The sequence below is a fragment of the Calliphora vicina genome, chromosome 1 (assembly GCF_958450345.1).
Source record: "Calliphora vicina chromosome 1, idCalVici1.1, whole genome shotgun sequence".
Classification (NCBI taxonomy): domain Eukaryota; kingdom Metazoa; phylum Arthropoda; class Insecta; order Diptera; family Calliphoridae; genus Calliphora; species Calliphora vicina.
Window position 1 is genome coordinate 16053716 of NC_088780.1, and position 22051 is coordinate 16075766.

Below are 22051 nucleotides of genomic sequence, written 5' to 3' on the forward strand. Positions count from 1 at the left end.
TCGACATTTAGTAACAGGCAGTTTGTCGATACATTGAGAAAAGGGGCCTGAGACTTCTAAATATTTAAATATGAATTTTTGTTTAACATTTATCTATTTCAACGTACATTTCTAGAATTTTCAAAACATTAATTTAAAAATTTTTCAAAATGTTAAAGAAATTTTGAAAGTGTTCGATTTTTACTATGGAATCTTATAAAGGATATATAATAACTTTTAATTCTACTGAAACCGTTTGGTTACTGTTTTTAACATTTTCAAAATTTCACTTTAAAATTTTGTTAAACGAATTTCAAAAATTAAATGTTTTCTTCCTGAAATCTTATATAGGAAACCAACAAAAATTAAGTCATCGTGATATTCCCCTGAACTTTTCATTCATAATAGTTGATTTTGTTGGGAACAGCTGTTTATTGTTTACAAAATTCCATCTAAAAATTTCCCATGTTGGGGAATTTTTTCACGTGAACAAAGTTCATGAACGAAAAATGGGAAAAGGGAACACATTTCATGTGAAATATTAATTTGCGATAGGGGTGAATAACTCTGATAATCTATAGGCATTATTAAAATTTTAATTTTTCAAAATTTTGTGAAATTTCAAAAATTTTAGTTTTTATCTTTGGAATCTTATAAAGGATACATAAGAGAATAATAAAAAACATACAAAAATTAAATCAAAAACTCTGTTTAGTTAGACGTACTTTGAAGTCCATGAAATACGTTTTATTTTGTTTTTAGCATTTTCAAAATTTAACTTTAAAATTTTGTTAAACAAATTTCAAAAATTTTTTGTTATCTCTTTGGAATCTTATAACGGATGCACAAGATAATGAAAACGAACAAAAATTAAGCCAATAAATCTGATAATCTACAGGTATGGAGCCTTTAAATTCTACGGATTTCGTTTTGTTGGGTTTTTAACATCCTTAGAGATAGCGGAGTCGATTAAGCCATGTCCGTCTGTCTGTTGAAATCAATTTTCTGAAGACCACAGATATCTTCTGGATCCAAATCGAGAATTTTGCTATTTAAAATCAGCTAAATCGGTCCACAAATGGCTGAGATATGAGGAAAAAACCAAGACAACCTCGATTTTTGACCTATTTTTGACATATATCTGGATTACTAAGACATTAATATAGACAATATGGATATCTAATGATAGATATTTCAAAGACAATTGCAACGACGTATATAAGACCATAGTAAGTTGGACATACAATGGGTTAAAATCGGAAAAAAAATTTTAACCCGAATTTTTTTTTTTCAAAAAAAAAATTGAAAAAACAAAAAAAAAATGAAAAATTTAAAAAAAATTAAAATTTCAAAAAAATATTTAAAATTTTGAAGTATAATATGGTGAAGGGTATATAAGATTCGGCACAGCCAAATATAGCACTCTTACTTGTTTTTTTAAAATTTTGTTAAACAAATTTTAAAAAATTTAGGTTTTTTCTTTGAAATCTTATAAAAGATACATAAGAGGATAAAAAACAACCAAAATTATGTCAACAAATTCCATTTTATTTTGTTTTTATCATTTTAAAAATTTCACTTTAAAATTTTTAAAAATTTTGTTAAACCAATTTCAAAAATTTAAGGTTTTTTCTTTGGAATCTTACACAAGAGAATAAAAACCAATAAAAATAACTCAATAACTCTGTTAACTTACGGGACTTTGAAGTCCAAGAAATACATTTAATTTTAGTTTTAGCATTTTCAAAATTTCACTTTAAAATTTTTCAAAATTTTGTTAAATGAATTTTAAAAATTTTAGGTTATCTCTTTGGAATCTTATAAAGGCTACATTTGCGAATAAAAACCAACAAAAATTATGTCAATGACTCTGATAGTACAGAATCTTGACTCCAGATATACAGGGCCTTTGAATTCTAAAGACTCCGGTTTGTTTGGTTTTTAACATTTTTAAAATTTTGTTAAACAAATTTTAGGTTTTCTCTTTGGATTCTTATTAAGGATATGTAATTTATATTATTAAGTTAATAACTCTCATAATTTGCAGTTGAGTCTGAAGATTTCGGAAAAACATAATTTTGGCAATAATTTTCAAAGTTTTGTTAAACTAATTTTAAAAATTTTAGGTTTTTTCTTCGGTATTTTATAAAAGATGTATTTGAGAATAAAAGGCAACAAAAATTAAATAATAATAGCTCTCAGAATTTAGTTCTAAATTTAATTCTAAATTTAAAATTTCAATTTAAAATTTTTACATTTTCTCTTTGAACTTTTGGATTTTTATTCTCTTTTCCATCAATAGATTTTGATGAAACTTTGGAGAAATATTCTTCAATAACTGAAGATTAAATTTTAATTTGAATGCTTCGAATTTAATGTTCTGCAGACGTTTTTAGCTACAAGTTTTAACAACTTTATGAAGAGTACTTTTTTTTACAAAATGGTACTTTTTAAAAATTTTATTTAATTTTTGTACATTTTTGTTAGAAAACCACAATTTAAATTTGTGTTAAAATTTTTAGCAAAAAGTACCGTTTTTCAATAAAGTATCTTTTTAAAAAAAGTACTTTTTAAAAAAAATTCCATTATTTATTGATTTAAATTAAAAATTCTGCACAAATTGTGTAAGTTTAAACCATATTTTTGTCGGGAAACCGTAATTTAAAATTTCTGTTAACATTTTTACCAAAAAGTACCTTTTAACAAAAAAGTACTTTTTAAAAAAAGTTTCATTATTTATTGATTTAAAGTAAAAATTCTCCACAAATTGTGTAAATTTAAACCATATTTTTGTCGAAAAACTGTAATTTAAAATTTCTGTTAACTGTTTTAGCAAAAAGTACCTTTTAACAAAAAAATACTAAAAGTATTTCTTAAAAAAATTTCAATATTTATAGATTTAAAGGCACTTAAAAGAATTTCTGCATAATTTGTGTAAATTTAAAACATATTTTTGTCAGGAAATCGTAATTAAAAATTGCTGTTAACAGTTTTTGCTAAGTACCTTTTAACAAAAAAGTACTTTTTAAAATTTAAAACATATTTTTGCCAGAAAACCGTAATTTAACATTTTTAGCAAAAAGTACCTTTTAACAAAAAAAGTACTTTTAAAAATTTAAAACATATTTTTGCCAGAAAATCGTAATTTAACATTTTTAGCAAAAAGTACTTTTTAAAATTTAAAACATATTTTTGCCAGAATACCGTAATTTAACATTTTTAGCAAAAAGTACCTTTTAACAAAAAAAGTACTTTTTAAAAATATTTTCAATATTTTTAAATTTAAACTTTAAAATTGTGTAAATTTAAACATACTTTTGTCAGGAAACCACACAAAAATTAATTTTTTCCCATAAAGTACTTTTTTACAAACATTCTGATGTTTTAAATTCTTAACTTTAAAAACTGAATTTTTTCCTCTCTAAAATCACTAAATTAGTCCCACTATTACTCAAAACAATTAAGAGAGTAATCTTACACCGGCTAAAAAAAAATATTCCCACACTACTCTTTCATTAATTAATTGTTTACTAAATTCATCAACTTCTCTTAATTTCTTTAAAACAAATACTATAAAATTTACACAAAAATTAACCTTCGATTAAAGCAACAACAACAACAACAACAAAAACAAAACAATTTGCATAAACAGAAAAAAAATTATCGTAATAATCAACCCAGCCACTCTCTCATACACTCACAATCACACAGACGGACAAAAACAGAGAGACAGACAGACGTACACAAGAAGAAACTTGAACTTCAAAAAAAAGGTGATTTTTTTTTCAAAACATTAAAAAAACATGTATGAAAATGAAATACAATAAAGAAAGAAATTAAATATTGAAAAAAATAGGTGCGTTAGCATTTTGTTTAACTAAAACATGATGATGATGAGTTGTATTATAAACAATTGGTAAAAAAAATTTAAAAATTTATGGGAAAAATGTGAGTGTGTTAAATAAAGTGATCATGCAGAAGCAGAAAGAGTTGATTTATTTTAATTTTGAATATTGTATATTTCACATTTTACATGTATGAAAATGACACTACACTTTCCGGTTATTGTGCTTTTGGAATACAATGTTTGCGTGACAGTGAGTAAAAACTACTGCTTTTTCCATCTTTTAATACAAATGTAATAATTTTGTTAGTTTTGTTTTATGTTAATTTAGTTTTGATACGAATTTGCGCTTTGTTGTGTAGAGAGATGTCAATAGGTTACTTTATACATCCCTTGTAATGTAGCGTGAAGTCAATTGTCACTTTAGTGTCTCTAAGTAACCTATAGTGTAGCCAATTTAAACTTTAGAAAGCAATTATTGTAGCCACCAGAAGTAATCTCTTGGAGAGTTGTCGGAGGAAGATTTGTTTACAACCCATCGGTTATTGGAATGTCTATAAAATTAGCTAATTAGCTTCTGCTTGCATCTTTAGATGTTAAAATAGCTAAACTAATAATAATTATCAAAGTAATCAGTCAGTTAGCTAGTAACGTAACTGATTCTATGTAACCGCTATGTGATTTTGGACCAGCTATTAGACACTCTCATTGTAAACCAAAAGAGTCAATTGACTCACTGCTTAGGACATACACGTGTTAAAATAAGTACATAGTTACGTAGCTAGTTGTCTTCCTAAATGATAGGAAAAATCAGTAGTGCGGAACAGTCTCCTAGAACTGCTGAGATGACATAATTAGAATATGCAAAAAATCCTTAACTCTTGATCTCCAGAAAAACCAATCTCTAATGAGCTCAACTCTATTTGCTTCCAAAACGTAGGGGCAGCATTATAAAACACGCCATAGAACCCCCCCCCTGTCTTAACGAGATATCAATTGGTTACTCAACGAACAATTTTGTGTTTGGATAACTTTTGTCAATGTTATATTCCGGACACGAGACATATTCCTGTGAAGACAAGAAATTCTTCCGCTAAGTGAACAAATGTATGGCTCGTGAAGACAAGGGGTAACAGTAGGCTGCTCAAAAATGTTTTAATGTCTGTCTTAACGAGATATCAATTTGTTACTCAGCGAACAATTTTGTGTTCGCACATGAATTTATCAGGTCTGGACTACTTTTGTCAATGTTATCTTCCTGTCCACACGAGACATATTCCTGTGTAGACAAGAAATTGTTCCGCTAAATGAACAAATTTATGGCTCGTGAAGACCTGAAGATCTCCACGTTTTAACCATTTTCCATGTTGTAAAAATTTGAGTTGTAAAAATTTGATTCAAGAACTTCCAAAAATTCAATGCAATTCCCTAGATTATGCTTTCAGCTAAAACTATTCACTATTAAACTAGTCAAAGACATCTGGCAGAGATATTGCAAACGAAGGACCATTTTAAAGAGTCTAGCCCAATTTTCCAGCCAATAACTTCTTCGTTTTACAAGTTTTTCGATGGCTAACGATGCATTTAATGCGGCTTATTCGGAATAAAGGAGATTTTTTTAAAAAATTGCTCATTGTTTATATTACAAATAACTTTACTGTCCTGTGCTAACGTAGGCTAAATTACAATGTATTATCTCCAATATATTTAAAGAGAATTGCACAAACATCGTAAATAAGTCTCCTGGGAAAGATGATATACCTGTTCCTGGTCTTGAATCAGTATTCTTCGACTCTAGCTCGTCCATTAGCTAACCTTTTCCAGCACTTTATATCGAGCCGGCAAATTTCCCGTATGTTGAAAGGTTGCTAATGTAACAGCAATTTCTGAAAATTCCAATTTGTTCTGCACTTTCCAAAGTTATGGAGAGTATGGTAAACTACCATCTAGCGAAATATTTAGAGTCAGACAATCTACTCAGCGACCGGCAGTATGGGTTTCTAGGGGCTTCTGTCTAGCCTTCCTATTGGAAAAATGGTGACGTTCGACTCACCGTTTTGACGAAAGTAAAGTGGTGGCTCTAGATATTTCCAAAGCGTTCGATAGAGAGTGGCATGGTGCTCTTTTATCAAAATTTATTGCTTTTGGTATCGGTAATAACTTCTCTCGATTTATATCGAGCTTTCTCAGAGATCGCACTATACGAGTTGTTATAGATGGGATCTCATCAAACAAGTTCAAGATAAATTCAGGGGTACCACAAGGCTTCGTTCTTTCTCCTACTCTATTCCATATTTTTCTAAACGACCTTCTACGTCAAACTTCCATCTTCATCCATTCTTTCGCAGATAACAGCAACATTTGCCATTTATATTCTATCAGTTATAGACTAAGCTTGTCGGATATTGGGGCAATCAGGCAAAACATAAATGATTCCCTTAATTGAGACCCTGTGATAATCTCTGAATGAGGTGGTGCTAATAGGATCACTTTCAACGCTCTCAATACTCAGTGTTGCATGTTGACACAAAAACGAATGACATATCATGTCGCTTGATCTGTATTTATGGGTGGTGTAAATATTGTGGAATTTGAGGCTCCATATGTTCTGGGAATGTTATGGTCTAAACACATTTTTCTAGTGTCGAATGCAGCATTCAAGTGTATCGGTTTGATTTCCTCAATTGGTCTGATCACCACCTATATGGAATACAACTCCCATTTTTTCCAATTTGGAGCTTCTGGAGCACATACAGGAGAGAGCGAAGTTGATAATTGGTCACAGTAGGGTATCCAATTCTATTGATTCTATCGGTACTACAATGAAATGTGAAATTAGGTAACTGGTTCCTGATACCCGCAGATTTTTGCGTAATAGACGTTTTTCATCAAGAACACATCCCCATTTGGTCGATTGGCCAGTGGACCGCATAATACACTACAGGGAAAATTCGTTCTTTAGCCGTACTGTCTTATGTGGAAGTCTTTCCTGTCACACTCAGTGTAGGAAAGTTCAAATCAAATGTCCGCAAACACTACTCTCTCTTTCCTCTCTCCCATAATCTATTTTCCTAGTTCCAATTCAATGCTTTGCATGAGTAGGGGTTGAGCTTGACCGAATTTTAAATATTGACGGAGTTGAAGACTTTCAAGCATTTTGTAAATTGTTTGTAAAAAGGTTAAGGTTGTCATAACTTTTCTTATATAAAGGATTTTCTATAGGGGCTGCCAAACTTTGACATTTTATAGCGGTCATATTGTTGAAGATTTATCTGTCGAATTGGCTTTCATTTACTGAGTTTGTTTTGCCAAATCACCTCGTTTAACAACATGTGCGAATGATAACTATATCAATCCACATGAGATCCAAGAGCCTCATATGCATCCCGAAAGAGCCACAATTCGGTGTGGATTTTGGGCTGGCTGCCTATATTTATTTGAGAACCATGTTAACCTGACCATCAAAGTCAACGGCGAGCTCTATAAGTCGATTTTTACCATCTTCTTTTGTCCTAAATTGGATGATATGGACACCAACGAAATATGCTTTCAACAGGACAGGCGCTACGTTCCACACAGCTCATGTCACATTTGACATTCTGCATTAGCGATTTGAGGGCATGGTCAATGTGAACGGGCCACCGAAATCGTGTGATTTGTCCTCGTAGGACTATGCAAAGAAGCCACAAACCACATCGGCCTTCAAAGCCATCATAACCATCCATGATATCGGTCAAATTCAGCCTGATTTATGTAACAGAGTTATGGAAAGTTGGATGTTTCGCGAATATTTATATAGGTCTTTCAAACGAATACAAAATAGAGAAATATACATAGAACGGAAACTCTTCTGTCAAAGACCTAAGTGGTGAGAATGTGTTAGTAAATAAAACTATGTGAAAACCAAAACAACACTCGTAGGTGTGGTTATTTTGAATAATATTTTTGTTTTAATTTTTTTTTTTTTTTTGGTTTCCGCTCTATGTCTATTTCTGTTTTATTTAAATTTAAAGAAAGGAGGCGCTTAATGAAAGACCCTTTATTAACGAAACAGACAAAGTCTACGGGAAAGAGGTGTCAAAGTCTTATGAATCATTAAAATTTTAATAAATTACTGTTGCCAACTGTTTAAATAACTTTAATTTACCAATTAATTGTTTTTTTCCAATTAACAGCTTTTAAACTGTGAATGCCACAATGATGTCAAAAAAATTCCAAAATATTGACGCTTTATGTCTAAAAATTTGTGTTACACTTTTGATTTTTATTAAATATTTAAACATTTAATTAACAAAATCTTTTTTAAATTCTTGAAAAACTATTAAAACGGTGTTTTCAAAATCAAAGAATCATAAAAAAGGCACTTTAACAAAAAACATGTGGCTTCATAACTTTGCATGAATTAAATATTGAATCACCGCATACAAAGTACAAACAAAATAATTTGATTTTCAAAATTCTTACAAATTAAGAAAATGACACAACAACTAAACAAATTTTAATTAAAAATTTGACTAAAATCCAAAACTAAATTAACATTTGACCTTATTTAAAAGGGGATTTTAAACAAATATTTAGCAACACATGGCATATTTAACAATTTAAATAAAAAAAAACATTCTTTTTTTAAAAAAAAGCCCTCCAAAAATAAAGAAATTTTTAATGAATATTCAATATTTTTTTTTTTTGGAAATTAACTTATTAACACCTTTTTCAATATTTTAATATAAACCAGATTCTTTAACATAATTATTATTTAACTAACCTACATTTTAAGAATTCTTTGAAATAGAAAGTTATTTTTTTAAAATCTCTAGTAGCTACATCAACTACTGACATCTGTCATTAATGTAAACACTGTTTTTTTTTATTAGAATTTTGTGTTAACATTGTTAAATTGTATTTAAATGTTTTTTTCTTTTTATTATTAGTTAAGAAAACAAATGTATATCATTTAACAAATGTGTGGCTATTTAGTTTGTGTATTTTTTTTTGTTTGGTTGTTAATAATTTGTTTATTTATTTTTTTTATTGTTAGCAACATAAAAATTTTGAATAAAAAAACTGAGTACGTCAACAAATAGCCTCATAAATTGTGTTTTAATTTTGAAAAATATAAATCATAAAATAAAAAAAAAAATATAAAAAAATATTTTCAAAATTATGGCAACTGATTTATAGGAAAATAAGTGTGTGGATTTAAGTGTCTGAAAATTATGGACATGTGATAATAATACCCTACATAATGCACTTAAGGGCCTTAGATTTTAGAAAAGACAAATTCTAAATTAGTAAGAATTTTTAGCTATGACCTAAGTTTGGAATTAATTATTTGTTTTAAAGAGAAAGGAAAAATAAACTTTTTATATATTAAAAGAAAGGAAATTGTGCTAGCTATTTTTTAAAGTAAAAATAATTTAAAAATTTTATTTTATAACAAAAATATTAAAGACTTTTTAACAAATAATCAAAATTATATTTAAATTTTTTTAGCCAAACTTTACTACAAATATTTTTGTTAAATTTCTAGGTAATAAAATTATTTTTATATCTAAAATAGTTTATTAGTATGAGAGGAATTCAGAAATATTCACCCCTATCGGCAATAATATGTGAAATTTTGTTCCCATGAAATATTCATTTCCCTCGAAGGGAAAATTGCTATCATGAAATTCCCCATGAACTTTTCATTCACAATAGTTGATTTTGTTCGTAACAGCTGTTTATTGTTTACAAAATTCCATCTAAATTTCACACCATGCGGAATTTTTTCAAGTGAACAAAGTTGATGAACGAAAAAAGGAAAAGGAAACATATTTCATGTGAAATATTGATTCGCGATAGGGGTGATTGTGTTTGACTAAAAAAAGTTTATAATCACCCCTATCGCGAATCAACATTTCACATGAAATATTTTCCCTTTTCCTTTTTTCGTTCATCAACTTTGTTCACGTGAAAAAAATTCCCCTTGTTGTGAAATTTTTAGATGGAATTTTGTAAACAATAAACAGCTGTTACGAACAAAATCAACTATTGTGAATGTAAAGTTCACCATGATATTCCTGATAGCAATTTTCCCTTCGAGGGAAATGGATATTTCATGGGAACAAAATTTCACATGTTATTGCCGATAGGGGTGATTATTTGTATAATTTTTTAAATCAACAAAATGTTTGCAATTTTATTGTCGAACATTAAGTTTGTGTTTATTTATTTGTCATTAATAATAAGAAATATTAAATGTATTATATATAAAAAGAAAGGAAATTAAAGCAGCTATTCATTAATGTAGAAATAATTGCAAAATTTTGTTATATAAAATTTTTTTTAACTCTTTTTGCAAAAAATCTAAATAATTTTTTTTTTTCATTACAAATATTAGCTATTAAAATTATTTTATATATAAAATACACCAACATAATTGTTATGAAATTGCATTATCTGTTTTAATTTAACAAGCTGATACAACTCATTGCAACATTCATTATGTTTATCCACATTAACCTCAATAGAAACTTCTACTTATAAACAATGTTGATAACAAGCTGTTATTAACATTGTTTAGAACTGTGAAGCAGATTTAACCCTTAAATGCATGATTTTTTACTTTTATTTTTCTTAAAGTATCAAATATTTAGTTGATTTTTATTTATTATACAGGTGGCGCAAAACTAATCCTCCTATCAGAAAATGCTATAAATTTTGCGATTGGCCCCTAATGTCAGTTTTGTTTTGACATTTGTGTAGTAAACACATGCGAAATACACGTTAATAAACCATGTTACGCTACACTGCTCCAGAACGCGGAATATTGCTGACCAATTGATCACCACCAAGAGGAAGATGATTTTTCATCCAAAATAATCATCTTAGCGGGTACGTAAATAAGCAAAATTTACGCTTCTGGGGCACTGAAAATCCGCATGTAACCCAAAGTCACTGTATGGTATGCTGTTTTCGCTGGAGGAGTCATCGGACCTTTTTTCTTCGAAGACGTCGCGGGCCAAACGGTTACTGTGAATGGTGACCACTACATAGCAATGATCAACGAGTTCTTTTTGCCGCAACTTGATGAATTGGGATTGGAAAACATGTGGTTCCAACAGGACGGTGCAACGGCACACACTGCACGTGCCACAACCGATATGCTGAAGGATGCATTTCTCGGGCGCCTAATCTCCCGTTTTGGCGATTTGCACTGGCCAGCAAGATCGCCTGATTTGACCGCTCCAGACTTCTTTTTGTGGGGCTTTTTGAAGTCGCGGGTTTATGTCAACAAGACTCAGAGTCTTGCAGCTCTTAAAGACAATATCGGTCAAGAATGTGAGCTCCTATCGCCGGAAGTTTTGGCCAAAGTGATGGAAAATGCCATAAAAAGGGCTCAAATGACAATCAACTGTGGCGGCGGCCACAAAAAAAAAATTAAAAGACCAAATAAAAATAATCCACAAGAAGAATCAAAGTTTTTCATTTTTTTTTTAATTACAGCCAAAAAAACATCGGAAGTTTACTTTTGCGCCACCTTGTATTTCATTTAGCTTTAGTTTGATTTAGAAATTCGTTAGCTGAAACTTTTCGTACTCCATTTGATTTTTCTGAATTACAATCTGAATTAGTATCAAGCTTATATTCGTCTAAAATTAAGTGGAACTGGAGTGTAAACAATTGGCAACAATATGCATTAAAGGGTTAAAAGCTGTGAGTGACTAGCAGATGACGCTATGTATATAAATAGTAACAGCTAGTTGCTGTGTCAATAGTTCGAAGGCACTGCTTGATTAAATTTTAAACTGTATTACCAATGTGTTTTTAAAGTACGTAATCCAGGAGTGTGTATCAAAAAAGACATTAAATAAAATATGTGGAATTTCACTGTGGAGGACATTAGTTTAAGTAATTTATTTGACACATAAGGAAGTGAAATTAAACATATGTTATATCAAAACAAAGCAAATTATGTCAGTTCTGCAACAATGTATAATTAATTTCAAAATTAAAATATACCACAAAAATTATAAGACTTTGTTTTAAAGATTTAAAAGTAAAATTTTTTTAAATTTACCAAAACTTCATTACAAATATTTTTGGCAGATTTTATAATAATTAAAATGTTTTTATGAGAATATAATAGTACTAAGTCTAAGGAATTTTAAAATGTAATTTGTATTTAAAAAAAACTTAATTTTATCTGTGGAATTTTTAAATTATAAAAAATTACTTTTGAAATTGAAAATTTTATTATTTGTTTAAAAAGTGACCCACTGTCCTTGATTTTTGGTGGCAAATTGTTGTAATCATATATAGCTGCCTATTTATAATAAAACATTTCGTAATTGCAGTGAATTTGTTTAAAAAAAAATTTAATTTTTAAAAACTTGAAATGCGGAATGTAGATTGCTTAGTTTGTGTTTATTTTTTTGATATAAAGAAATGAAACTTTGTACATATTTTATATCAAAAGAAAGCTTTATTATGTGCTAGCTTTTCAATGTAGGAAAGTTCAAATCGAATAACCTTAAGCAATACTCCCTCTCTTCTCCCTTCCATAACCTATTTTTCTAGTTCCAACACATTGATTTGCATGAGTAGGGGTTATACCTTGAATCCTGGTCCAAGAAGAAGAAAAATAGTTCTAATCATAGGTAGCTGTCTATTTATAGAGTGATCAAATATTCGACATATACAAAAAACTGGTTTTTCGAATAATTCGAAATTGGTTTGACCACTCTATCTATTTATGATAAAACATTTCGTAATTGCCTATGTTTAAGTGACATTTTTGATCCAGAAATATTTTAGAATCTAGAAATGTCAGTCTTAAAAAAGAGCTTTAAATAGCCGTCATAAAAAAACTCATTTGAGGAGTTTTATTTTTAACGTCATTAAATAAAACTCTTTTCCTTTATTTTCTACTTTTTTCAGTATCTTTCTTTATTGAGTTTATCTGATATAATGCGTGTAGTAATTTACTTGTTTACAACAACAATTTAATAATAGGAATCAAACAATAACAAATTAAAATCTCAATTGATTTTATTTTCATGACAATTTATTCAATTGCAATGCAAGGTTCTTGACAAATTATAATGATTGGACCAGCGGCAAGCATTAGGTGTTAATTTACATAAAATGAGTTTTATTTTCTGAAGGAAAAAATAAAGTTCCTCAAATGACTTTTATTTTATGAAGCATTAGGTGTTAATTTACATAAAATGAGTTTTATTTTCTGAAGGAAAAAATAAAGCTCCTCAAATGACTTTTATTTTATGAAGGGAAAAATAAAACTCCTCAAAAGAGTTTTTTTCTGAAGGGAAAAATAAAACTCCTCAAATGAGTTTTTTATGACGGCTATTTTAAAACTCTTTTTTTAAGAGTTTCATGCGAACTTTTAATTTTGCATTGAATAATAGCTGTTTTAGATGGATTTTTATTTTTAAAGTCACAAAATAACTGTTATAAAATAACTTTTTTTAAACACTTATTACCATTACGGTCTCTGAATCGAAAAAAATTTTAAAAAATATTTCCATACAAAATTAGTTTGCCTTACATTTCATTCCCTATTAGAAAACTAGCAATCACAGTTTTAAATTCAAATTTTAACCATTCACTTTTTAAACACTAGAATCCATGTATGTACCAGTAAATCTTTATTTTGTTAAAATTTGTTTTTTTTAATTTAAAACCTTTCAGCAGTAATATTAAATGAAAGTTAACCAAATTTAAATTGTTGATTTACATTAAAAAACTATAACACAACCTAATAAAACTAACGAATAAATGTAATTTGTTATAAAAAATTCAACTAAGTGCAGTCACACTTATTTCTTGCTGTGTATTAAGATGACAAAGCACAAACAAAAACAAATTGAGAAAGTGCGACATTAAAATGCAAGTACATGAAGAATTCCTTACTCACAAACACACTCACACACATACATAAAGTGCAAAAATCAAAACAATAACATTCGACTTCTTCTTTTTGTCAAGAGACATAAAACAATAACATTAGTATCAAACCGTTATTAAGCCATCTTGATTTAGCAGAAGTGATGCCAATATTATTGTTATTGTTTTGTGAGAACAGGCTAATTAAGAAGATGCTTAAAACTAGTAACTTTAATTTAATTTATTGATAATTAAAATACATGCAAAACTCGTCAAATAACCAGTCAAACCAAACTAAGTAATAAATATGTTAAACAGTTTGTTTAAAAATAAAAATAAGAAAGTTTAACAAAAAAAAAAAACAGATTTAAACAAATAATCAATGATCAATTCTTCTCACAGAGGTTTTCATACAAATTTCAAATACCAATAAAACACGTTTTTAATTTCACTTTTCTCTTTTATTTAAAGGAGTAGCTATCTATCGGTTTAAAATTTAAAGTGTTATATTTAACACTCAAAAATCTAGTTTTCAAATTATAAACCGGCTTAATTTTGTTTTAATCTCAAAAATTATATAATTACAATTTTAATGTATAAAAATGTCTTAAAATTTGGTAATTTTTTTGTTTGTTTGGTTTTTTAATGAAAAACCAAAGTGTGGCAAAGCAAAGTATGACTTGTACATTGAACTTTTTTAACAAAAGTTGTGGTAGTTTTTTTTTTGTGAATTATTTGGTTGATTTTTTGGTTGACTTTTGATTTTGTGCTATTGAGCTGTGTGTGAATTTTTCGTGTAAAGGTGAAAAACGGGTTTTGTGTTTTGCTGTAGAGTTATTTGAAATTTTAATTTCAATAGGCAAACTTGCGACATTATGTTAAAAAAACCAAAAAAAAAAAAATAAACAGCAACATGTTGGATACATTTAATAAAAACCAAAATCTTTTCAAACTAGTTTTTGTTTAAATATAAGAAAATAAATTGATACTATTTTTAAAACCAAATAATGTTACAAGATTTTTGTTTTTGGAGGAAAATTGTCAGTCATTAGCTAAAGTTTAATTGGAAATATTAATGAAAACTAGTTATTTGGAATGGGTTTTCTAAAAATAAACATTAAATTGTTAATAAAATGTAGGTATGACTTAAATAATTTTTTAACATAATTGAGGTTTTTATATAAAAAAGCAAACTGTGATTAAACACAAAATAAATGTTGTGTAAGTAACAAGAAAAAGGCTAAAATTTAATTAAATTTTAAGCCAATATTTGCTCATGTTGGCAGTTCAATTTTATAAGTAATTGAAAGTATTTCAAATGCCTTTCTAATAATACAAAAATAGCTTTGCAAAAAGACTTTAATATTTTGTAAAATTTATAGATATTTGAATCATCTTTTAACAAAATCAATCATTGATTAATTAAAATTTTCCTAAAATCCTACAATTTTATAAAATTTTAATAATTAAGCATCCATTCAAAATCAGTTTTCAGCGAGAACAACACCATAAATTTAATTTTTTAAACAAACAGAATTAATAAAAATTAAAACAATTTCGGGTATTTTTAGTAGTTTATAACAAATTTAAATATATTTTTTAATTATTCCTCTAAAATTCTTTTGTGTATCAATTTAATTTATTGGTATATCTTCTTTTCTTTTCTTAAATTTTAAATTATTTAAATAATAATAAGAATGTAGTGAGTGAGTGTTCTTTACTAAAAATTAACAGAAAATATTAATGAAATTGCATGTATTTTTTAAATTGTTTTATATGAAAGATTTAATTTTTAATGACCTCAAAAATAATTTAAATATGAAGAAAAAATCACAAAAAAAAACCACAACAATTAAAAGATTCAGCAAAATTAAAACTTGTTTAAGATTTTGTTGTCATCGAATAACAACAACAAAATAATATTGAAATTAAAACAATTAATTGTCACACACTGGACACTGCAAGAAAAATTTAAATTAATTTTAGGATTTTTAAAGCAAATCATTTTTAAATTAAAGAGTATAAAGTTTCATTAAAATAAAACAAAACTATGAAAATTGTAAAGGGTTTAAGTTCAATTTTCTAAAAAAATCTCAAAACATTGAGGAAGGAAAATATTAAAAAAAAAATATTAATAGTTTAACATTTTGAATCCTTTTGGATAAAAAATTTATTTAAAGATAAATTAAAAATTTGCAAGAGAAAACTATTGGCATAGAAAATTTCAACTCAACACCAATTAATTAATTTACAAATTTAAATATAGATATTTTGAATATTTGAAAAATTTGTTGTGTTTTTTATTTTTTTAATAAAACCCATTTTTTAAGTTTTAAATTTAACATGAATTAATTCAGATAAACCTTTAAAAATTTTAATAAGTTTTGAAATTTTGAAAAAAAAATTTAAAGATAAATGCAAAAATAGTAATCATTTTTTAATATCTATAAATTGTTATTCTTTTTCGTACAAAAATTTTACTTCATTATCAATTAATTGAATCGTTTATTTCAAAAACCAGTCAAACAACAAATTACTGATTTTAAGTAAATCAAAGAACCCAATAATTACTTTTACAAAATTCATATTTTTTCCTATGAAAGTTATCCATTTGTATAACTGTTTGACAAACATAAAACTTTTATATTTAAAAAATAATATAAAGTTTGCACTTGACTGGTTTCTGAAACAAACAACCATCGCCATTGTAAATTTCATGCGAAATATTCTAATTTTATTAGGAACTTTAAAAGTAAAATGACAAATAATGAAAGAGTTTAACATCATATTCATTAATACATATTTGCTCTGAAATAACTATTCGTTAACTATTCGAAATCCGCGTTTATTGCAGAAAGAAGTCAAATGATTTATTTTATTTACTCTGTCTGCTTTTACACCCAGCAAGTTTACTTGAAGCAAGTCTCTTCGATTCCCTTTTAAACTTGCTCGACTGTTTACACACAGCAAGTCTGTGTTCAATTTTGTATGTCAAAACCTAATAGACGCCATAGTGAAAATGAGAAAACAAAAGAGAATTGAAGAGACTTGCCAGTACAAGCAAGTGTGTACCCCTCTTCTTTCTTCTTGCCTCTCTCTCCTATAAACTCTAGACTTGCGCAAGAAAACTTGCCCTGTGTAAAAGCAGACTCTGTTTACTAGGCCCTAATCAATTCTAAAATTTAGAGCTTGTAAATCTTTTATTTGTTTTACATTTATTGAGACCTATAACATTTATGCAAAAAAATATATATTAGGGCCTAGTAAACATAGTAAATAACATAAATCACTTGACTTTTTTCAGCACTAAACACGGTTTTCTCGGCTTTACTTCACCATAATTGGAAGGGCAGTATTTAAACGATGCGTTTACCTTTACAACACAGTATTCGCCCAATAACTCAATTTTATATTTTTTGTTGCTTGACTGGTTTTTGAAATAAATGATTCAATTGAGAAAAATATGGAAAAATTATAAAAAATATTGAATTTTTTTTTTGATAGTTCTGCATTTTTAATATGTTGACACTAAAAAAAATAAATTTAATATCAATTCATTTGAAATAATGATTTGATTAAATAAAATCAATTTTGAATTTTTTCAAAAATGTTTCAATTTTATGAGAATTTGAAAAAAAAAATATTAAATTACCTATCAATTTCGAATAGTTTTACATTTTGTAATCCTTTGGAAGAAACAATTTTAATTTAACACCATTTAATTAGGAGAAACATTTTAATAAGTTCTGAAATTATTTTCAGTTTTAAAAAGATATTTTGTTATTCAAAATGTTGCCACGCCTATCAGATCGTATTCTTAACTTATCAAAAAACAAGTAATGTGCCGAATCTTATACCTATACCCTTCACCAAATTATACTTCAAAATAAAAATTTTAAATATTTTTAGGTAAAAAAAATTTATTTTTTTTCCAGTTTTTTTTTTAATTTTTTGGAAAAAAAAATTTCTAATTTTTCTATTTTTAAAATTTTTTTTTTAAAATTTTAATTTTTTTTTTTAAATTTAAAATTTATTTTTTTGATTTTTAAATTTTTTTTTTGGTAAAAAAAAAATTCGGTTTCAAAATTTTTCCGATTTTGACCCATTGTAGGTCCAACTTACTATGGTCTTATATACGTCGTTGCAAATGTCTTCGAAATATCTATCATTAGATATCCATATTGTCTATGTTAATGTCTTAGTAATCCAGATATAGGTAAAAAATAGGTCAAAAATCGAGGTTATCCTGGTTTTTTCCTAATATCTCAGCCATTTGTGGACCGATTTTGCTGATTTTAAATAGCAAACTTGTCGAAAGCATGTCTGACAGAATTATTGAAGATTTGGATCCCGAAGATATCTGGGGTCTTCAGAAAATTGATTTCAACAGACAGACAGACGGACATGGCTTAATCGACTCCGCTATCTATAAGGATCCAGAATATATATACTTTATAGAGACGGAAATGAAAAATGTAGAAATTACAAACGGAATGACAAACTTATATATACCCTTCTCATGAAGGTGAAGGGTATAAAAAGACAAATATGAATTTGGTACTTTTTATAAATTGACATATGAATTCATACAAAAATTAACTAACAGAGTATTATTTGGCCAAACAGTTTGGTACTTTTTTTAAAACAAATTTTTTTGAAATCTGTAGCACGCATAATTTTGCCAAAATGAGGTAGTTTTTAAATTTCAAACTTAGCGGGTGTTCAAGAAGGAAAAGGGAAATTGGCATGTCTCTCCTAATGGTACTTTTTTTAATATTTTAAATTATTTATTTAATCGACATTAAAGTTAGCTGATATGTATCTGAGTGAGGTTAGAGTTAGGAATAGGGGATAATAATTAGGAACCAAAATGTAAGAACTGAAACTATAGGTACTTTTCTGTTATTCTAATTGTACTTTCTGAATTTTCTATAATAATGGACCTAGAAACATGAAATTAAGCATACATACATTCTGGTGTGAGACTTTATGGTACTTTTTAATTATGTATTCGAATGTTACTTATTGTAATTTCTTCACCAATGAACCTGGAAACATTCTGGATCCTTATAGATAGCGGAGTCGATTAAGCCATGTCCGTCTGTCTGTCTGTTGAAATCAACTTTCCGAAGACCCGAAATAACTTACATACACTATTCATATCTCCGGAATTCTTCCGGCTAGGTTGTTATTTAAAATCGAGAAAATCGGTCCACAAATGGCTGAGATACATATAAGGAAAAAAACAAGACAACCTCGATTTTTGACCTATATCTGGATTACTAAGTCATTAATATAGACAATATGGATATCTAATGATAGATATTTCAAAGACTTTTGCAATGACGTAAGTTGGACCTACAATGGGTCAAAATCGGAAAAAAATTTTAACCCGAATTTTTTTTTCGCTAAATATTTTAAAAAAATAATTTTAAATTTAAAAACAATTCGAAAAAATTGTTTTTCTGAAAAATTATAAAAACAACTTAAAAAAAAAAAATTTTTACCTAAAAATACTTAAAATTTTATTTTGAAGTATAATTTGGTGAAGGATATATAAGATTCGACACAGCCGAATATAGCCCTCTTACTTGTTTTAGTTAAATTTGTTCTATTTTTTAAATAAATTCAATAAAACTTCAAAAAAAATTATTAAATTTTTTTTAATTCTCTTAATTTTCGATTAATTTTTATTAAAATTTTAATATTTTTTTAAACAAATTCAACAAAATTTTAAATAAAAATTCTTAATTTTTTTCAATATTGAATCTTTTTTTTCAAAATTTACGTAGAAAACTTTAAATTTTGCAAACTAAACTTTTTTCTAATCTTTGAATAAATTCAATAAAATTTGAAATAAAAATTTTTCAATACATATTGAATAATTTTTTTTAAAACTCTTAAATTATCTATCTATTATTAAACTTTTTTAAACTAATTCAACAAACTTTTAAATACAAATTCTTAATTTTTTTTAAAATATTAAATAGGTATTTTTTTAAATAAAAAATGTACAATTTCTTATTTTTTTTTTAATATTGAATAACATTTTTATAATAAAAGAAATATTTAAAAAATATGTTCAAAATGTTTTTTTTCAAAATTTAACAAAAAAAACATTAAATTATTAAAAAATAATTTTTTACCTAAATTTATTAATTTTGTATTTAAATCAAATGGAATTTATTAATTTTAAAGCCTTTTTTTAATTTCTGTGATAAAATTTAAAACCTTTTCTTGTCTGAGTTATTATTAAAAACTAAAATAAAAAAAAATTTGGATCAAATCAATGCTCTTCTTTTTTAACATTGTATAAATTTATACCACTCTTTTTATACTTAAAAAATATGTTATAGGTACCCATATTTAAGAAGAGTTAATTTTAATTTCAATTTATTATTTCAATCTATTATTTATTTAATTACTTTTAATTTAAGTTTTCCCTAACAAATTTATTTTTACCCACAATTTTTTCTAAGTGTAATTTCCACCAAAATAAAAAAAAAATAATTAAACAACAAAAATCTCTCAATAATTAACTAAATTACAAAAAAAAAAAATATAAAACAATAACAATTAAATAGCCACATTAGCTACATACTTATACACACAAAAAGATCAATTAAAAAACTTACTTGATTACAGTCTGCATAATAGAAATATAACAATTTCAAATACTCCTCGATTTGGTTTTAATTAAAATTAACACACACTTGTCTGATAAATTTCAACAAAAATTAACACACTAAATAAAATTTAAAAAAAGAAAACAATAAAAATTAACACAATATTAAAATTTTAATTAAAAAAAAATTTCAAATTTCTTTAATAATTATTTAAAATCTCATTATATAGCACAATTTCTATTACCGATTGTAAAAAAAAACACGCTTAGTTAACAACACTTTTGTGATAAAAGCACTACTAGTAGATACCGTTAGTTAGATTTTTGTTTTAACTCCCGCACGCAATGGTTGTTTTTGTTGTTTATATAACGGTTTAGCGTTTTTCTTGTTATTTAAAGAGTTTGTGTGTGTTTGAGTGTTTAGCAAATTAAACCATGCGCTCAACAACACTGACAACGATCAACTGAAGTTTAAGTATAAACGAAACAACGGTTTTATATGCAAAATTCCCCAAACACAAACTCACACACGCACACACAACTAATAGCAACAACCAACAGTAGTGGCAGCAGCAGCAGCAGCAGCAACACTACAATTTAGTAACAGACGCGGCAGAATCTATTCGTACTAAAAAGCCATAATAAACAAACAATCACACACACTACACGGCTCAACACATAAACAGCAACAACAGAAACAAACAGCAGGAAAAAAGCGCAAATATTAAGAGTACAAAAATTATAAAGAACAAGAAGAAGAAGCAGCAGCCAAAATATAAAATAAATACAACAACACTATAACCAAGAGATGAGCTGTCTGACTAACTAACTAACAACAAACGCCAACATCATTAACAACAACAGCACAAAAGTTGGAGGCATCCCAAAATAAAAAAAGAAAAATCAAAAACAATCGAACACTCACACACACACACCACACACACCACACACAAAGAAATTCTCAATAATACAGGTAAATTTTGTTTTTGGTTGGCGCTCTTTCTCTCATCTACACTGTGAAATAGTGATGGTAAATTACAACACAGTGGCGTTTTTAATTGTTGCAGTAGTTTTCTAGTAATATGGCAACATTGGGTAGAAAGGAAATGTTAAGAAAACGAGTTTCTTCAACACTGAAAGAAATTTGGGGTTTAAATAGAGGATTTTTTAAAGGAATTTTGCATTTAAAAGGAAATTTCTTGGAAAATGGACTTTAAAATTTAAAGTTACTTAAAAATGTATCACATTTTGGCAAACTGTTGATTAAATCGCAAAAAAATTAAATATTTCTTATATGAGAATAAATAAAATGAGTTTTAGGTTAAACAAAAAATAATGCTGAGCAGGATCAAAGATTTGTAACTTTTGTTTATGGTATTTTCCAAAAAATTTAACAATTTCCTCCATTTAAACCCCAAATTTCATATTCATAATCATTTTTTTTTTAATTTATCAAAGGTACATAAATTGTCGTTGTCCCGTATAGTAAATTAAATATTTTTCAATCAAAATTAGATACATTTAAAAAAAATTAATTAATTTAAATTAAAGTAAAACTTTCTCAAATGAAATTATATATTTTTACAAAAAGGTAATACCTACATAGTTAGTTTTTAATAAATAAACTCGGTGTATTCTTTTCGATTTCGCGTGTAAAAATACAGTGGTTGATAAAACAATGGAAACTTTTCCAAATATCTCATTAGTGGCCTAAA

The 22051-nt window shown here is 27.0% G+C and overlaps 1 protein-coding gene across 2 annotated transcripts in view; it reads right to left on the reverse strand.

The window, feature by feature from the left end:
- Nucleotides 1–20727, reverse strand: part of Nep2 (Neprilysin 2) — a 67200-nt gene extending 46473 nt beyond the window's left edge. Inside the window, exons 1-2 of one of the 2 annotated variants that reach the window (XM_065499141.1) lie at nt 20582–20727; nt 20347–20456 (exon numbers count right to left, since the gene is read on the reverse strand). In XM_065499141.1, coding sequence (XP_065355213.1) covers nt 20347–20363 — 17 coding nt within the window. In that variant the 5' untranslated portion in view covers nt 20364–20456; nt 20582–20727. The remainder of the gene's footprint in view (nt 1–20346; nt 20457–20581) is intronic. The other variant, XM_065499142.1, reaches the window with a different exon arrangement.
- Nucleotides 20728–22051: the final 1324 nt, after the last annotated feature.